Here is a 19,147-nt window from a genome sequence, read left to right on the forward strand (position 1 = left end):
TCTACACTAACCGTAGACAGTCTACACTTACCGTAGACTCTCTACACTAACCCTTGAATCTCTACACTAACCCTAGACTCTCTATACTAAACCTAGACTCTGGGAACTAACCCTATACTCTCTTAACTAACCCTACCCTCTCTACACCAACCCTAGAATCTACACTAACCCTAGACTCTCTACACTAACCCTAGACTCTACACTAACCCCAGACTCTACACTAACCCTAGAATCTCTACATTAACCCTAGACTCTCTAAACTAACCCAAGACTCTCTACACCAGGGGTTCACAAAGATTTGACAGCTGAGGGCCAATTTAGGAACCCAGAATTTGACTCAGGGCTGCCAAAGGAAAAAAAAAATGGCGGGAAACGCCGTCAGCATCCCAGTGGTGAAAAAAAAACATTGCACCGTGGACCTCTGGGAGTGAGGTCAAGTGAGGTCTAAATCATGAAACTGAGGTTCATTCTTTCAAAGTAATGTAAAGTTGGATTAAAACTAACAAATGTAACAGGATTTAATTGAAAGCTAGAGAGAGTCGACTTTTCTCTTTATATTTATTTATTTTTGTTGAAATTAATATTGATATAATAATTAAAAAATATATAGATTAAAAATAATATATATCATTTTTTTAAACTTGCATCTGAATGTCACTGCGGGCCGCCAGGAATGTTTCTGCGGGCATCCATTGGCCCACAGGCCGCACTTTGAGAACCAATGCTCTACATTAACCCTAGACTCCACACTAACCCTAGACTCTCTACTAATCCTTGACTCTCTACACTAACCCTAGACTCTTAACACTAACCCTAGACTCTCTACACTAACCCTAGACTCTACATTAACCCTAGACTTTCTACACTAACCCTCTCTACATTATCCCTCCCCCCCACCCCTAACACTAACACCACTAACCTCCATCCCCCACCACTAACACTTACATAGCAGTTAACCATATCACTGGGGCATGTAACCTTTTTTTCTACCTCAAGATCAAAGTCACTCCATGGTACTACAACACAGGCCCTCTGTGGAAATATTTTGTTGTCTTTGATTGTTTTGTGACCTGATGTGTGCGACAGAGACGGCAGAAAACATTGGCTACTCCTGCAACCTGCTGCGTGAGGAGATGAACGATGTGTTCATCGTTTCTGGAAACACACCTGAAGAAGTCAAACAGCAACTCAGGTGAGAGGAAGGGTTTGATAAAGGACACTATCTTTAACATTTTCATTAGATGACCAATGCCTCCTTATTTTGTTCTGTTCACACAGGAGTGCGTGGAGGACTATGAAGCCAGATATGGCAGAAGGCATGGTCTTTCTACCAGAGAAGATTCTGGGTAAAGTGGGGAGTGCACTCAAGGATGAGGTTGTGTCTGGAGAGTATGGCCTGGTGATCAATGGAAACAGTCTGGTACGTGGAGAGGGCTAGAGATTGTGGTAGCGGTAGAGTTACTTATATAAAGATTTACTCCATTCTTGTTGACCTTTTACAAAGGACGAGATGAATCTGGTGGCTGTATAGATCCACAGGAGCAGTATCTATCCCATATACACTGTTATTTCACAAGGAGCAGTATCCATCCCATATACCCTGTCGTTTCACAGGAGCAGTATCTATCCCATAATACCCTTTTTAGTTCCACAGTAGCACTATCTCTGTCTATCCCAAAATACCCTGTATAGTCCTGTGTATAACCGTGTCCATCCCATAATACCCTGTATATTCCTGTACATCCGATAATACCCTGTATAGTCCTGTCTATAATCCATCCCATAATACCCTGTATAGTCCTCTCCATTCCATAATACCCTGTATAGTCCTCTTTATAACCCTGTCCATCCCATAATACCTTGTATATTCCTGCCCATCCCATAATACCCTGTATAGTCCTGTCTATAGTCCTGTCCATCCCATAATAGACTGTAAATTCCTGTCCATCTCATAATACCCTGTATAGTCCTGTCCATCCCATAATATCTTGTATAGTCCTGTCCATCCCATAATTCCCTGTATAGTCCTGTTCATCGCATAATACCATGTATAGTCCTGTCCATCTCATAATACCCTGTATTGTCCTGTCTATAACCCTGTCCATCCCATAATACCCCAGGCATACGCTCTAGAGGAGGCCATGGAGCTGGAGTTCCTGTGGACGGCGTGCATGTGCCAGGCGGTGATTTGCTGCCGCGTCACGCCGCTGCAGAAGGCTCAGGTGGTCGAGCTGGTGAAGAAATACAAGAAGGCCGTTACCCTTGCGATAGGGGATGGAGCCAACGATGTCAGCATGATCAAAGGTACCTGGGGCGGGGCTGAATGAACCCGGGTGGGGCTCGCTGCATTGGGTGGGTTTAGATGGACCAGAGAGGCGTAAAAGCCTTCAATTGCCATTATTGCTGGTTTTCCCACGTTTTAAATACATGCATATACACACCGATTTTTGGGGAAAAAATGACAGCAGATGCGTAATGAACAGTACTTAGAACAGTTTAATTCTTGTAAGAAGTAGTCAAACCCTTTTCCTCTGCAAACTCCCACCTCCGCTGATCCTCTCAAACTTCTCTCCTCCTCTCCCACCTCCAACCTCTCCACCTTGTCACCTACGTCCTCTCCACCTGTTCTCTGCCTCCTCCCCACCCTCCCAAACTCACCTCCCACCTCCTCTCCAACTCCCCTCCTCTCCACCTCCCCCCTCCTCTCCACCTCCCACCTCCCACCTCCTCCTCTCCACCTCCCACCTCCTCCTCTCCACCTCCCACCTCCTCCTCTCCACCTCCCACCTCCTCCTCTCCACCTCCCACCTCCTCCTCTGCACCTCCCACCTCCTCCTCTCCACCTCCCACCTCCTCCTCTCCACCTTCCACCTCCTCCTCTCCACCTCCCACCTCCTCCTCTGCACCTTCCACCTCCTCCTCTCCACCTCCCACCTCCTCCTCTGCACCTCCCACCTCCTCCTCTCCACCTCCCACCTCCCACCTCCTCCTCTCCACCTTCCACCTCCTCCTCTCCACCTCCCACCTCCTCCTCTCCACCTCCCACCTCCTCCTCTGCACCTCCCACCTCCCACCTCCTCCTCTCCACCTCCCACCTCCTCCTCTCCACCTCCCACCTCCTCCTCTCCACCTCCCACCTCCTCCTCTCCACCTCCCACCTCCTCCTCTCCACCTCCCACCTCCTCCTCCCCACCCTCCCAAACTCACCTCCCACCTCCTCTCCAACTCCCCTCCTCTCCACCTCCCCCCTCCTCTCCACCTCCCCCCTCCTCTCCACCTCCCACCTCCCACCTCCTCCTCTCCACCTCCCACCTCCTCCTCTCCACCTCCCACCTCCTCCTCCACCTCCCACCTCCTCCTCTGCACCTCCCACCTCCTCCTCTCCACCTCCCACCTCCTCCTCTCCACCTCCCACCTCCTCCTCTCCACCTTCCACCTCCTCCTCTCCACCTCCCACCTCCTCCTCTCCACCTCCCACCTCCTCCTCTCCACCTTCCACCTCCTCCTCTCCACCTCCCACCTCCTCCTCTCCACCTCCCACCTCCTCCTCTCCACCTCCCACCTCCCACCTCCTCCTCTCCACCTTCCACCTCCTCCTCTCCACCTCCCACCTCCTCCTCTCCACCTCCCACCTCCTCCTCTCCACCCTCCACCTCCTCCTCTCCTCCTCTCCACCTTCCACCTCCTCCTCTCCACCTCCCACCTCCTCCTCTCCACCTCCCACCTCCTCCTCTCCACCTTCCACCTCCCACCTCCTCCTCTCCACCTCCTCCTCTCCACCCAAGCGGCCCACATCGGGGTGGGTATCTCCGGTCAGGAGGGCATGCAGGCGGTGTCGTCCAGTGACTACTCCTTTGCCCAGTTCCGCTTCCTGCAGCGCCTCCTGCTGGTGCACGGCCGCTGGTCCTACCTGCGCATGTGCAAGTTCCTGCGCTACTTCTTCTACAAGAACTTCACCTTCACCTTCGTCCACTTCTGGTTCGCCTTCTTCTGCGGCTTCTCAGCCCAGGTGAGACCCCAGTATAAACTATATGTGATATTTAGTCGCGCTATAGTAGTACTATAGCACTACTATACTCGGTTCTCCTCTCCTCAGACGGTGTACGATGAGTGGTTCATCACTCTCTATAACCTGGTCTACACAGCGCTGCCAGTGCTGGGCTTAAGTCTGTTTGATCAGGTATGTGACAGACAAGAAGACATGAAATCCCCATGTAAATCAATATCAAATACCTGTATATTCAATATGCTGGACTTTGGCTCTCCCTGCTGGCCAGGATGTGAACGACGCCTGGAGTTTCCAGCACCCTCAGCTGTACGTCCCGGGGCAGCTGAACCTGTACTTCAGCAAGATGGCCTTCTTCAAGTGTGCACTTCACAGTGGCTTCAGCTCCCTCGTCCTCTTCTTCATCCCTTACGCGGCCATGTCGGACAGCATGAGGCAAGACGGCAAAGATCTGGGCGATTACCAGTCCTTCGCTGTGGTCACGCAAACCTGCCTGCTCTTCACTGTCTGCATTCAGGTTTGCTATACATTCTATCATTTTTCATTAATTATGATTATTACATAAAATATTATTTATTACATCATACCTGCCTGCTGGTAACCGTCTGAATACAGGCTTTCTATGCATCATATTTTATACATATATTCATAAATTATGATTATTATATAATATTAGATAAAATATATTTATCAAACCTGCCTGCTACTTTCATGGTTGACCTATTCCTGAATTTGACATTTGGGGTTGATAAAATACCTTATCTTATCTTATCCTATTAAGGTTTTATTACCAAGGCCAACCATAACTTACTATGTTTTGTAATTGAACACGTCATTTCTGGAGAGTGCACTTTCCCAAACTTTTATAGACCAACATGAACAATGCATGTTCTCAATTCAATTCTTGTCTCCGTAATTTTTCTGACCTTTTCTCTCCCCTCTAGTTGAGTCTGGAGATGTCCTACTGGACAGCAGTAAACACGTTGTTCATTGTGGGCAGTCTGCTGCTTTACTTTGGGGTTACGTTCACAATGTACAGCAACGGCCTGTTTCGCCTCTTCCCCTCTGCCTTCTCCTTCATCGGTAAGTGACAGTAGAGATTAACACGTTCTAATGCATAGTAATGCTACTGCTTATTTCAGTTCCAACGGTATTGTTGAAGAGGCCGTAGTTATGTTAACAACCTTATTATGGAAGTAAATCTGTCTCGTAGGATTTTGAAAATAAAAAGCCATTGAATTTTAAGCACTGAATATTTATGCATTGAAGTAACATATCTGGATTTTTTGCCTCTGAATTAAAAAAATGGGGGTGGCCATCGGGACGATCGTGCCGGTCACCTTTGAAATGTATTTCGGGCTGCGGTGCGGGGGCACCCCTTAGTGGTAGGAGCTTCACACTGCGCCCAGTGGCCACTTGTCGTTGTGGCCACTGGCCGCAGGGGGCCGGTACGGGCCTGAAACCCCTGGGCTGAAAAAGGGTCCTACTCTGCCCCTTGTCTGAAGTCAGAAAGGATTAGGCAATAGATAAAGGATGGATTGTCGTGACAACATTGTGTGTTTTAAGGAACCGCCAGAAACACTCTGAACCAGAGCAACGTGTGGCTGACCATCCTCCTCACCTCAATCCTGTGTGTGCTCCCTGTCCTCACATACCGATTCCTCACCATCCTGCTCTGGCCAACCATTAACGATAAGGTACGGTAGAGGTATTGCTTATATTAATGTAAGTTAGGGGTAATTCTTATAGTAATGTATGTTAGGGGTATTGCTAATTGTAATATAGGTAATGATATGTGAAAATTAATGCTTATAATGTATGAATTAGGCAATGCTTAAAATAATGTAGCTATGTTACATGCTGTAAACAGTCAAGTAGAAGTTCAGGTCTCAGTGACAACAGCAAACAATTAGCTTAAGAATGGAAGACAGTTGTGAGAATTTTGAGAATCAGCTGCTGGCACATGACACATTCGACAGACAAAAACATAGATTCTGTAATAATAATACTATCATAATTATGATACTCAACCCCCCGATATATGGCTGTGGCAAATCCACCCCTGAACAAAACAATATAACATATAGTTTATCTTAGATCAGATTCAGGATGAGATGGAAACCTAGATGGGAACAGTTTGCTTGTGAACTGTGGTTCGATATGACCGTTTGTTTGTTGACCTTTGTTGACACCTCCAGGTGATGTTTAAGGCCCGGCAGGCGAAGGCGGCCCCCCCTCCCCTGTCGAAGAGAACTCGCATACGCCGAGGGAGCTCGCGACGCTCCGGCTATGCCTTCTCTCATGCCCAGGGCTACGGCGAGCTGGTGACGTCACGGCGCTTTCTGAGACGCCCGGCTGTGTCTCATTCGTCTCACTTCACACCGATGAAGTCCACCTCCAGCTTCATCCCCATGGGGCGGTCGGCCGGGTACAGTCCCACAGATGGGCCTCACAACGCTAAAGCCCAAGGCGTGGAAGGGACCTCGCTGCAGATGTATCGGATCATACAGGATCAGACCTTATGAAGGGCAGATCCCACCTACATTTACATTTAGGGGATTTTGCTGAAGCTTTTATCCAAAGCGTCTTACAATCATTCATTCCCACACCGACGGCGGATTGAACCATGCAAGGCTACAGTCAGCTCGTCAGGAGCTGTCAGGGTGAGGTGTCTTTCTCAGGGACACATGAACACTCTGAGGAGCCGGGGATCGATCTAGCAACCTTCAGGTTACCAGGCAACCCGCTCTGCCTCCTGAGCCCCCCCCCCCCCTAGATCCCACTTCAGACGCTTCAGCCTTACAGCCAAAGAGGCCCAGGGAAAGGTATGGTGCTCATGATGCACTCTGAGGAACCCACAGGAAGAACCGCTTTGTGTTCAACTAAGGAAATAATGTCATTGACTACACTCATTGATCTTGATCTGTTGGTCTCTTGCTATGCTGGCTTAGGGAAAGAAATGCAAGGCCGATATAGATGGAGGAACATGATGTGTTACGTTTACAGACTTCCATCAGGTGCAATTGATCCTCCTTATCCTGGTTGCAATATAACCAAGTGTCCAAGCAATCCTACAATCTCAAGTGATTCTCTTTGTTTTCAGCAAATACTGTATATTATAGTCCATTATTGTAGCCTGTATTACTCAGTATTGGCAGCTAATGGTGCCACTGTCTTCGACCATTGTGTTTTTATATACCGTCCGATACATTTGTATACATAGTTTTTATACAATCCTGACCACTGCAGGTGATTTTGTGTCCATATCGGGGATGTACAGCAGTATATTTCCATTAATCCTGACTGCAGTAGTTAAAGATGTAATCAGTGTTTCCACAACATGCGTCCAGCAGGGGATGCAACACCACAGCTGGATCCATAGCGTCGGCTCATGAGCATTCATTTTATTAGATTTTCCGTGGGGGGAACCTATTTATTATAGGTGGCCCCTAATGCAAGCCCCTCAATTGTTACATTGTCATTGTCTTTGGATACTTATTATGTAAAGATACTGACTGCAAAATAATGTTCTGCTGTAGAAGAATAAAAACACATGCTACTGTAGGTGGCATTAGCTCATGAATGGCTTTAGACTAAATGTCAGAACCGAAAGAGATTTTTGATCTCAATGAGACAGCAGTATGATGGAAAACAGACGATAGGATGGCTCAAAATTAGACTGAAACCATTGGCGCTAATGCCAAGGCAACTTGGCTTGTGCACATAATGTGCTCACATGCTATTTCCTTTGGAGTTACATTCTTATAAGACTGTGTGAGAATCAGACATCAGCACTATCTAGCACACATCAAAGTAGTACACAACAGAGCACCACTGCTGGGGAAAAAATTAAGGGGAAACACTGTTTGATACATATTTATATAGTATACAGAAATACATGACAAGAATATTGTTCATTCACCAGTACAATTAATCATTTCGTATGAAAACCTTTCTCTATTGTATTAACTTGCTATTATGTCATGGGAAAAAAATGTAGTGGATGGTGGCTGTAAACCAAAGACTTGCTGTAGAACAAACGTTGCTGGCTTGTTAAAAGCAGGTGATCTTCATTAATGTTTCCGCCCTGTGTGTGCCTCTTGTCTTTCTTTGTGTGGGATATCTCAAAAGGTTGGGCAGGGATTTGCACCACATTTAGTGGGTTGGTCAGTTATGGGCCAAGTAACAATTGATTCACTTTGCCAGCCATTCAGCCCAAAAAGCCGCTGCATATCAAAGAATGAAGGATATTAAGATTAAACAAATTTAGTTGGAGTTCAAAAGACAAGCTGATCAGGGTTAAAGATTCACTGTGAAATGTTGGATGAACTCTGGCAGGGAGAAGACATTCCCCACACCAACACGGGGATTCATGCTGATAAAGTCATCCAGGTTCATCACCGAATCTAAGTAGAAGAGAAGACAAACGGTCAGATGTGAACACCCCAAGCACAGACTGAGACAAGGTGGAGCACAACTACCCCAGGGTTGTGGATCAAGGTTAGCAAAGGGAAGTTCAGGGTAGTTGGTTTGGCTATAGTGCCTAACCCTCTAGTAACAAATTACTCGGGTCTCAGGTAAAACCTTGTTTCATCAAACATTATGAGGGCTTGCCATTCCATGATTCTTTGGTATGTGAGTGTTTATCAATGACAAGACACACGGGCCTTGTGAATAGCCATTAGAAGCTCTTAGAGTGTAGAAGAATAACTAGTCATGTGCTCCTACTTGGAGTTTATATATTTGATATTTATGATTGTCTTTGGGTTCGTTGGAGGTCAGAGGTCACCTGGTGTCTGGATGCAGGGGTAGGGAGGTGGGGGCTTCTGCCACACTCCGGCCTGCTTCATGTGCGAGCGGTCCGACGCGAAGGTCTTGAGGAAAACCTTGGCAGGGATGACCCTCACCTTCCTAAACAGGGTGGAGGCAGCAAGGTTAGCGTTAGCTGGGATAGCCTTCCTAAACAAGGTGGGGGCAGCTAGGTTAGCGTTAGCTGGGATAGCCTTCCTAAACAGGGTGGAGGCGGGCGGCTAGGTTAGCATTAGCTAGTATAGCCTTCCTAAACAGGGTGAGGCAGCTAGGTTAGCATTAGCTGAGATAGCCTTCCTAAACAGGGTGGGGGCAGCTAGGTTAGCATTAGCTGGGATAGCCTTCCTAAACAGGGTGGAGGCAGTAAAGCCTTAGCTGGGATAGCCTTCCTTAACAGGGTGGAGGCAGCTAGGTTAGCATTAGCTGGTATAGCCTTCCTAAACAGGGTGGGGGCAGCTAGGTTAGCATTAGCTGGGATAGCCTTCCTAAACAGGTGGAGGCAGCTAGGTTAGCATTAGCTGGAATAGCCTTCTGTAACATGGTGGAAGCAGCTAGATTAGCATTAGCTGGGATAGCATTCCTTAACAGGGTGGAGGCAGCTGGGCAATGATAAGCAGGCTGAAAGTAGCTAGGTTAGCGTTAGCAGGGATAACCTTCCTAAACAGGGTGGAGGCAAGTTCAACTTATTCTAGTCCCAGCCTCCTCCGTTCATTTTTATTACGTCACCATTTGACATGTCCTGAAGGTCTGGTATATTGAGCTAAGTTAAGTCTAGCATGGTGCTAGTATCTGATGAGGACCTTGGCACTACCTCCAGAAGGCTGGTTTGAGTCCCTTGTCCGAACGGAAGGCCTGCTCAGCGTAGAGCTGCAGGTCGCAGGGACAATCCAGCACAGAGTCCAGGTCATAGATGAAGCTCTGCCCCCATTGGCTGCTCTTGTGGAGCAGAATCACATGATAGTCCTAGAAACAAATACAACACACAGAGTTGAAGCACACAAGTTGGCTAATCTGTTGGCAGATAGCACTAACAACTTTGACTTGTCACCGTGGCACAACACATCACTAACATAACGGTGACTGTGTAAACCAAACTATGATGTACAACTTTGAAGTGATTGGTAGAGTTGTTATTTGCATGATTTTTTTCTTGATTCTAAATATTGACTCTCAACTTATAAACTATATCCACATGGTATTGAATATAGTATAGGCAACTACAATGAGTTAAATGTAATGAATACCCAAATCACAGGTTCATTTCCTGGGCCGGATTTCTGCTTCCAGAGAGGAACCTGTGTATTACAAACACAATTGAAGAAGATTTAAAATCAATGACACAAAAATGCAGAATCATACAGTTGTAAATAAATATTTTAAATAATTTCCCCATGGCAATCTTAACATCTCACATCATTGATCATTTCTTTCACACTAATATATTACTTCCATATTAATATATTACTCCCATGCTTATATATTACTTCCATATTAATATATTACTCCCATGCTAATATACTTCCATATTAATATATTACTTCCATACCAATATATTTCTTCCATATTAATATATTACTTCCAAATTGATATATTACTTCCATATTCATATATTATATCTTACCGTTCTCCTCTCATTGGATATGAACACTGCATACACCTCTCTGAGCAAGTCGGGGGTCTGGGCGTTGACAAATTCACACAGCTTCCACACATTTTCTTCACTGTTGAATTTGATTTATACATTACAGCATCAGCTTGAATACTATAATGAGCATGATATATCATCATTGTTAATATGTCATTATTATAAAAGATTGGATATTACCAGTAGCAGCTCGTATAAACGCAGCTATCTCTGGAGGAAGTGATGCTTTGGTAACCCTCCCGTTGCATCACTAAACCCCATCAATCGAACACAACGACCAGACATGAACAATAATACTTGTATCGATGATGATAAGTATCTTAATTGTTTTAAAAATAACAATTCAACTATTGGTTTGAGTATCTGTTTTGCTCCATGCTTTTGTGTTTCAGTATAAAAAGTCCGACGGGAAGTTGATTGTCTCCATGTTTTGGTGTTACGCTATAAACTGTCCGGCGGATGATTGCTTATTGTGGCTCGTCGTTATCTGATCGCGTCGTGCGCTTACATATGTTTTATCAAATTTAATTGTATGTTTGAACAAGGGTCATTTCAGTTTAAAAAAATAGGCCATGTAATCTTGTAAACCAAATAGATTGCCATAATGGGTGCATTTCACTGCGCCGTATGCAGACAGACATTCTTCTGTGGAAAGAAGCACATCTTCGGGAAGAGCCACCAAAGCCGACTGAAAGTTGTGATCCTCAAATTCATAGAGAAGGTAAAACGATTCCAAACAATTCCATCTTGAGCATGCAGTGTCGGTCTGGCAAGGCTGCCTGCAGATCTAGACAATCTGGAGAGAGTACAGCGAAGAGCTAGCAAGCTGATACCAGAACTGAGGAACCAACCCGTAGAGGATCAGATCACTGAATCTGCCGTCCCTATTATACAGGCGTAGCCGTGGGGACATGATTGAGACGTACAAGATCCTGACCGGCAAAGTGGACACTCCAACCCATGTAGGACTAGCTGTACCGCGAAAAACCCGCGGACATAGCCAGAAACTGGAGAAAATATACTGCAGTGCAGACCAGCACAACGGGCCAACAGAGTTGAAGATTCATGGAACTCCCTCACAGAAGAAGTAGTCTCTGCACCCAGCCTGAACGCCTTCAAGGACCGTCTCGACAAGCTCTGGATGAACCAACTCTATCTGTGAAGTGATAATTAGCAAAGATAGATTAATACCAAAATCTATACCCAAGCAATAGTACTAATAGTTAAGGTGGGCTAAAAAGGGCAACATTTCCTACAAGAGCCCGATAAGCTTCCAGTCAGTTCCACTGAACTCACTGTGAGCAATGGAAAAGAACATAAAAAGGGCAACATGCCGCCCTTTAGGATTCTTCATCTGTCAGACCAAGCTAGGAGAAGGGTCTTTCCAGTCTCGATGTGTCAGACCAGGCCAGGAGAGCTTTCTCTCCAGTCTTGATGTGTCAGACCATGCCAGGAGACTGGGCTCTCCAGTCTAAATGTGTCAGACCAGGCCAGGAGATGGGTTCCTCCAGTCTCCTACGGAGTGTCTTGTTGTGGTGAGGCTGTGGCTGCTGTATTCTCAGTCCCCACTGGGTAACTGACAGGAGAACCTGGTGTGAGGGTCTTCTGTTATTAAAGTTCCCTTCGACTCCCAGTTGGCTGGAACCTGGCCATCATCTCTGACCTCTTCTCTCTTCGATTTTCTGAGATGCTGAAACCACCCCAGCCCATTCTCTCAACAACTCCACGGTCATTTAGCACTTTAGATCACATTCCTTTCCCATTATAATATATGGTGCGAACAACAAGTCCATGTAGTCTTTACCATGTCTGAATCCTCCTTTCATGTATTGCGTTTCTACCACATCATTGGCTGATTGATTTATATTCATTAACCAGCAGGTCTATCTAATAAAGTGCCCAATGAGATAACATGACTGGCATCCTAATAATATGAGGACATGCAAACGCCTGGAAACGACCGGTCTAAATAAAGTTAATCTCTTGAGGTGTGTGTGTGTGTGTATCTGTGTCTGTGTGTGTACTCATGCAATTCATTGGGTTCTAGGTGAAGGAGGCCAGACAAACGATTAAGAGCCCCCAGGTGGAGAGGTTTGATGGGACTAAGCATGGAGGGACCTTCTGGTGTTACTGTTGTGGAATTGAAATGGAGAGAAACGTCACCGACGGCAACGTGGTTGTTTTACACGGGGGCTTGTTGGAGCACATGGCTACGTGAGAGATGTTTTATCCCAAGGCTTTCCCAAACGCTTTCTACGGTCATTATCCATACGTTTTACATTTCTTTGCATTTCTTTTTTTTTCAGACCCGAACACAAGAAGAACACCCAGAGGTTTTGGTGGGAGTACAAGGCCGAACCTAAACTTATGGATAAGGTCCTCATCACAACCGAGGCCACTGAGAGGTATAGATTTATCTGTTCTGTGGCTTAAGGTGTGTGGGACTTTTCTTTATTCAACATCTACCCTTCCTGTTAAGATTTAAAGCGGAGGTGGATAAAGCGTTGGCCTCTTATGTGGAGAAGGAGGATACAGTCCTTCTACAGGTAATATGCTCTATTTCTCAAGCATGATCCTTTCAGTCCATTGGCGAGTCAGTAGATCAATTCCTGTTTCAATGCTCGCTTAACCCTGGCCAGAGAGATTGTCTTCCTCTGAGCTGTTACTCCATACACAAGTCCTACGAGGCAGTTTAGGGTAACCCAACCTTCACGCCCAAAATACATATTTGTATTGCGGCCTATTCTCTGTTTATTTCTAACCAGTTTGAGGCTAGACTTGCTGAGCCTGTGAGGGATTATGCCCATTTGTAAGAGGCCCCACAAGGACACGGAGATGGGAGGAAATTCATGGCATCATTAAAATAACATCCAACACGTCACAGTTACTATTTTGTGCTCTGCTAAAATCCCGCCCTCCGACAGCAGTTTGACAGCCTATGTGAACACCACCATTTTGTCGGGTAGTATACCTACCTATATGAGTTAGGGGTTAGGCTAAGGTGGTTTCGAGTTATGATTAATAAGACGGTATTACATCTTTATATGTCATCATAAATCTATCGATAAGTGATACGTTTCAAGTAGTTTTACACAGAATTCCTGCAGACTTAACTTCACTATCTCAATTTTAACGATAAAATGGGAAATTTGATTGGATATCTGCTGATGTTCGGCATTTCTGAGAAAAGTGCCACCTGATTGTTGAAGTTCTAGCTAAGATTTTAGAGAGCCAGTTTTTATTTATTTTTGGTTATGGGTTATGATAATAATAACAATAATAATAATAATGTATTTATTTGTCCTACAGCATACACATATGATCCAGTGCCAGGAGAGGCATCGCCTGGAGGTTCTTCAGTCCTTTACAGAGGTTTGTCTCCATGGTTACCATGGCAGTATCCATCGCAGTATCTGTCCCAAACTTGTTCAGATGAGTTTCTTTGTGGTTTGCACCTGTTTACCTTGGTAACTCTAGCTGTAGCGGGTTAGATTATCAGAGCAAGTTTTCAATGGATTTGAAGGAGAACAAAATATACTTTACTTATCCCAAAGGGTTAACTCATTCTCTGCATTAAACCCATTCTGAGCTAGTAGAAGTGGGCTGCGGCAGACTGTAGCGCCCTGCAACCAACTCCAGTTTTGAAGGCACTTGCCTTGGTTACGGGCAGACACCACTTTCTCAGTAGTAGAATATTGAATAATGTATTCAATTATAAAGCGTGCGTATGTGTGTGTGTGTGTATATGTACATCTTTGCGTCCTGTTGATAATTCCTGAACACACACATCAGCCTGAGGTTGAGCAGGAGCTGTCGAACGGAGGTCCGAGTCAAGGGACGCCTGTGGAGGAGGCTGCTAGGTAAGACTACACTAGGTGGTTAATACATTGCAGTGACCAACAAAACAGTCTGGTTTAACATATTGCCTCTATACATGTATACTACTGGTAGTCTTGTTAACGCATCACCTCTAGAGTAATTAATTAGCCTAGCTGAATGATGTCCACTGATTATACCCCTGAGCAGTTCAAATGCTGTGTTTGTTTCTGTCCGCTAGACCTCTGGGATCAAAGGAGCGCGCCAGGCCCAGCTGGGTTAAAGCAAAGGCTGATGGGGCGGGACCAGGGAAAGGCCTGACGTTCATTGGTCATCAGGTAGATGGACATTGACTTTGGCTGAGGAGGTTTTTCAAATGAGTTTAGTTTGTGAAATAAGATCCAGCACATCTTTCCAAAGAACATGTGATGGGTTTAGAGATGGGTCCAAGCATATTAAGTCAAGGAGTTTGGTGGTATAAAATATATTTATTTAGAGAAGTTAGGGTCGGGGTGGAAAAAACATGGTCTGAAAGTAATTTGGTCCTTCAGCAAGACACAATCAATCAAATGCTGGAGGGTTTATGGAACATGTATTAGTATGAATAGAACTTGTGAATAAATATGAATTCATATTTGTAGAGAAATACAGCACAGTACAATGATGGGTAACAGGTTGAGAGTGTTATTTTAGCAGATATCTGCAAGCCTGACATAACCAGAACTTTTTTTTCTCACAGGATCCTTCAAACGATGGAAATGTTCACACAGGTAACAAACCTTGTGTAACAATGGCAAATGTTTTTTATGCATTTGAGCAAATGCTTGAAACGTGTTTGCTTTCTAATTTCTTACTGTATGATTAAATTGTATTACTATAGTACATTTTATACACAAGTAAATTATATAAAGTTCACATTGAAGAATAAAATGTATTGAAAACTGAAATGCAATCAGAATACTGTCCTACATCTCACGCCCACTGACCAAATAAGATCACCCACTCCTAGGCAAACATGGACCAGTTCAGGCACCTGAATGAGCTGGAGCCGTCTTGTCTGCAATATCTGGATAATTTAGTCTGGATAGTAAAGTATTACATTATTGTAGACTGCACAACTACCAGTGTGCACCACGTTTCCTCTGCACATGATGCAGAATGCAGCAGTGAGCCTAATTTTCAGAGTGCTATTGTTAACAATTTCACATGTCCAAATAGACACCTAGGACAGTTAAACTGTGTGTGTCTGTGTGCGTGTGCATGTGTGTGTTGGACTCGACCATTTTGCAAATGTGGTCGATTTTCGATTTTACAAGGGGCAAAGACCAAATTGCCTCTGGACGCAATTGGAAAGACCTACACCAGTCAGAGCAAAGAACTGTGTGACACATCAGGGGCAGCCATCCTGGTTGTTCATGAAGAGGCTTTAACGATGCTCCCATAGAGCGCTCCTCTGTAGAGTCATCGTATTGATTCTGTCCCATAGTCAATCAACAGTTGTATGTGGCCCGATAACCATATCTGCTAGAACCTGTCTGAACGAGTTTATCTATTTATAAACTGTCTTTATAGGGGCCCTCCCCCCATGGCTTCAAAGTGATCCACTAAAGGAGGGTTCAGAAGGAGCAGAGGTCGGCCCAAGCCTCCAAGACTTCCTCAAGCACAGTAAGAGATGTTAACCCAAATCCTACTACCCTTACTCATCCTAACCCCGTCCGGGAATTGTCCCTGTTATGAGCAGAGTGTGTTTTCCCGGCTCTGCTAATCCTAATGCCCTGGGGTCTCATTTATAAAACTGTGCGTGGGATCGTTACTAAAAATGTGCGTACGCCCAGAAGCCAAGTTTTGCGTGCGCCAAAAAATATTCAGATTTTTAAAACACTGCGTTCGCACACCTGTACGCAATCTTTGCTTTATAAATCACATACTGACTACAATTGTGCGCAGCTGAATCAGCTTCACGTTCCGCCCTCTACACGCCCCTTTTTAACCATAAATGGTCAATGCAAATGACCTCATGAATGCGATCTGCATATAAAACAGACTCAGATGCCGGTATTATGTCTTGTTGGAAACAATGGCAGAAGTACTGAGAAAATCAAAGAAGCGAAATTTCACGGAGGTTGAAGTGGAGACGCTTGTGGGTGAGATGGAGGCCCGAAAGGTAGTTTTTTCGGCGGTCACGGGATTGGGAACGCCAACAACAAAAAGCAGAGTGAGTGGCAACATGTTGCTGCAGCAGTGAACTCTGTCAGTAGCACGGAGCGCACTGTCCCAGAATTAAAAAAAGAAGTGGTCTGACATAGTTACATATTTTTATGTAGCCTCTACCAATAAATCGTTATGGTCCCTAAATAGGCCTACCCTCTCCCTCCGAATCCTGCCATTTGCATGGTCCGCCAGAAGTGCCATATGGTGCAGCATTACCACGGCGCTCACCTCTGTATTTATAGGGTTACGGTAATAAGACTGACGAGAACGCCTTGGATAATCAGTTTGTAATCACCCGGCTCTAATCCGAGTTCCTCACGGATGGCTGAGCTTCTCACCCTATCCCTAAGGGAGACGCCAGCCACCCTTCTGAGAGAACTCATCTCGGCCGCTTGTACCCGCGATCTCTTCCTTTCGGTCATCACCCAGCCCTCATGACCATAGGTTAGGATAGGAACGAAGATCGACCGGTAGATCGAGAGCTTTGCCTTGCGGCTCAGCTCTCTTTTCGTTACAACGGTGCGGTAAAGCGAACGCAATACCGCCCCGGCTGCTCCGATTCTCCGGCCAATCTCACGCTCCATACCCTCACTCGCGAACAAGACCCCGAGGTACTTGAACTCCTTCACTTGGGCTAAGGATTACAGGTGTTTACAGTGTCACATAAAAATATTATGTTATTGACACATGTTGGACAGATGCTTTATTCCATGCAGTCGCGCCGTCAGTGGACAGTATGGAGTGACGGGATTAAATATAGAGAATTTCTTTTTATTTCTATTCTAAGGAGATATTTCTGGAGTTATAACTGAGAAATAACGCAGTGGATTTAAATTATTCTGATTAGGATTTAACGCATGATACGGGTTGAAATTAAATTTATGAAGGGCGATGATAAAACATAATCGTTCTTCTCACTCTGCAATTCTTCGGTCTGACTTCAGTTCACCACCACACCGTCTGTGTCGCCAATTCTCCTTTTCCTCCAAACCATGCGTACGCATGGGTCAGAGTTTGCTTAGGGCTGCGCACATTTTCCCGTCAAGTTGGTTTTTTTATAGATCACAACCTTGGCGTGAAAGTCACGTACGCAACTTTCAGCCCCGTTTTGTGCGTACGCAACGGTTATAAATGAGACCCCTGGCCGCTATTCCACAACGCCTAAAATATCTGGAAGACAGTTTTTCATTGAAGAGTTCCGGTCATACCTTGAACTTTGTGTTTCGGGAGAAGTTTCTGTAATACCTTGTGTTTGTGTTTCCAGAAGAGCAGGAGAAGGTTAAGAAGCTTCCTCCTAACCGAGTGGGAGCTAACTTTGACCACAGCTCCCAGACCAACGCAGACTGGCTGCCGTCGTTTGGCCGCGTGTGGAACAGTGGGAGGCGATGGCAGTCGAGGTGGGATCCAGTCTACAGATCTATCTAGCTTGTATAATGTCTCATAAAACATTTAATCTTATATCTAATCAATATAAAATGTTATTAAATAAAAGACTTAAGATAATATAAAATGTTTAGAACATCTTGTATGATAAAAATATGGTAATGCTAAGACTAGATTGAAAATGTGTACAAATTCCACTGCATACATTTCAGACAGATATAGACTTTAAACCATTGGCATCTAGGTATTGGACTGGATATTAGATTATGCATTCTTCACGGTAATTACATTTTTTATTTGAAATCATTCGGATCATATTCATAATCATAAGATGTAAATAATGTCATAAGGAACTTTGTCTCTTGATAATTTAGGACTGATGTTTTTTTGTTCTTCAACAGGAACCAATTTAGAGAAGAAGAAGGTAAAAAGAAGAGAGAAAAGCAGGGAGAATCCGGGGACTCGAAGAGAATGAGGCCCAATCCATAACAGCAAAGCTTATAACCATTGGCCCGCCTTGAGGACGTCCATACACTCCACGATATGGATATGTGTATAGGTTCTACAGTTTTAATTATTTTACAGCAGAACTCCTGCAGACTTAACTTAACTAACTTAATTTTACTAGTAGATTCAGTGGAATAAAGTGATTGGAAATCTGCTCATCGTCTGCTTTTTTGGGGAGGGGACCGAATAGTATGAAGAACAACTAATGCCTCATTTTTATGTTTGCAGTTCTAGCTAAGATTGTAGACAGCATTGTGGCAAATCTTAGATAATTATTTTTGTAAAAGTATTTCATCCGTTTTTTAAACAGGTGAAACACAGCACCAGTTGCTGGAATCTGTCGACAAGATACAGCACACTTTGATACTGGCTTATCGTCAACCACGATATCTCATTAATGAGGCAAGCCAATATTGGTTTTCCCGAGCCGACTTTTTCCTATTATACAGAAGGAAAGCAATGTGTGCAATTTGATGGCATAACTACATGTATACTATCTGTCTAGAAGGGGGTGCCAGAAGGATCTGCGCTGGGACCTCAGGTGCTGATAACCATATACAGCAGGGATATTGGGAAAGATATTTCATGCTGAAGATAGTTGATAATCTTTTTGCAGCCCTGGGGAAATGGCATCAGCTTTTCTTTATTTTAATATCCACCACCAAGAATAGGCTGAATAAAGACAGTAGGCATAAGCAGTGGTGTCACTAGGCTGCTTCATTCAGGGCTAAAGCCCCAGATATTATTTAATTAACTCCGAAACTTATATA

At 44.7% G+C, this 19,147-nt stretch overlaps 3 protein-coding genes across 3 annotated transcripts in view; 2 read left to right on the plus strand and 1 right to left on the minus strand.

The window, feature by feature from the left end:
- The window catches only part of LOC130383716 (phospholipid-transporting ATPase ID-like), a 28,199-nt gene extending 18,032 nt beyond the window's left edge, over positions 1 to 10,167 (plus strand). Inside the window, 9 exon segments of the mRNA XM_056591464.1 lie at positions 1,087 to 1,192; positions 1,279 to 1,420; positions 2,121 to 2,304; positions 3,786 to 4,009; positions 4,097 to 4,180; positions 4,278 to 4,523; positions 4,951 to 5,089; positions 5,573 to 5,703; positions 6,205 to 10,167. Of these exon segments, the coding sequence (XP_056447439.1) occupies positions 1,087 to 1,192; positions 1,279 to 1,420; positions 2,121 to 2,304; positions 3,786 to 4,009; positions 4,097 to 4,180; positions 4,278 to 4,523; positions 4,951 to 5,089; positions 5,573 to 5,703; positions 6,205 to 6,531 (1,583 nt within the window). The 3' untranslated portion in view covers positions 6,532 to 10,167.
- On the minus strand, positions 7,440 to 10,881 carry ntaq1 (N-terminal glutamine amidase 1). The gene is made up of 6 exons (XM_056591467.1): positions 10,641 to 10,881; positions 10,437 to 10,536; positions 10,060 to 10,110; positions 9,627 to 9,778; positions 8,796 to 8,917; positions 7,440 to 8,412 (listed from the first exon to the last, which is right to left on the minus strand). Exons 1-6 carry the CDS (start codon positions 10,706 to 10,708, stop codon positions 8,306 to 8,308), a joined length of 600 nt encoding a protein of 199 aa, XP_056447442.1. The 5' UTR covers positions 10,709 to 10,881; the 3' UTR covers positions 7,440 to 8,305.
- cenatac (centrosomal AT-AC splicing factor) lies at positions 10,882 to 19,142 on the plus strand. The gene is made up of 11 exons (XM_056591466.1): positions 10,882 to 11,181; positions 12,508 to 12,674; positions 12,767 to 12,865; positions 12,940 to 13,006; positions 13,770 to 13,832; positions 14,253 to 14,320; positions 14,518 to 14,614; positions 15,016 to 15,046; positions 15,849 to 15,941; positions 17,752 to 17,884; positions 18,272 to 19,142. Exons 1-11 carry the CDS (start codon positions 11,065 to 11,067, stop codon positions 18,357 to 18,359), a joined length of 1,023 nt encoding a protein of 340 aa, XP_056447441.1. The 5' UTR covers positions 10,882 to 11,064; the 3' UTR covers positions 18,360 to 19,142.
- The last annotated feature ends 5 nt before the right edge of the window (positions 19,143 to 19,147 follow it).

The sequence above is a fragment of the Gadus chalcogrammus genome, chromosome 6 (genome assembly GCF_026213295.1).
Source record: "Gadus chalcogrammus isolate NIFS_2021 chromosome 6, NIFS_Gcha_1.0, whole genome shotgun sequence".
NCBI classification, from domain to species: Eukaryota; Metazoa; Chordata; class Actinopteri; order Gadiformes; family Gadidae; genus Gadus; species Gadus chalcogrammus.

Coding starts and splice junctions, on each gene's coding strand:
- ntaq1 (XM_056591467.1), bottom strand. CDS start 10,708: ATGCAACGGGAGGGTTACCAAAGCATCACTTCCTCCAGAGATAGCTGC. Junction 10,537..10,640: donor GTTTATACGAGCTGCTACTG/GTAATATCCAAT, acceptor CAAATTCAACAG/TGAAGAAAATGTGTGGAAGC. Junction 8,918..9,626: donor CTCAAACCAGCCTTCTGGAG/GTAGTGCCAAGG, acceptor CACCCTGTTTAG/GAAGGTGAGGGTCATCCCTG.
- cenatac (XM_056591466.1), top strand. CDS start 11,065: ATGGGTGCATTTCACTGCGCCGTATGCAGACAGACATTCTTCTGTGGA. Junction 11,182..12,507: donor TCCTCAAATTCATAGAGAAG/GTAAAACGATTC, acceptor ATTGGGTTCTAG/GTGAAGGAGGCCAGACAAAC. Junction 15,942..17,751: donor CCAAGACTTCCTCAAGCACA/GTAAGAGATGTT, acceptor TTGTGTTTCCAG/AAGAGCAGGAGAAGGTTAAG.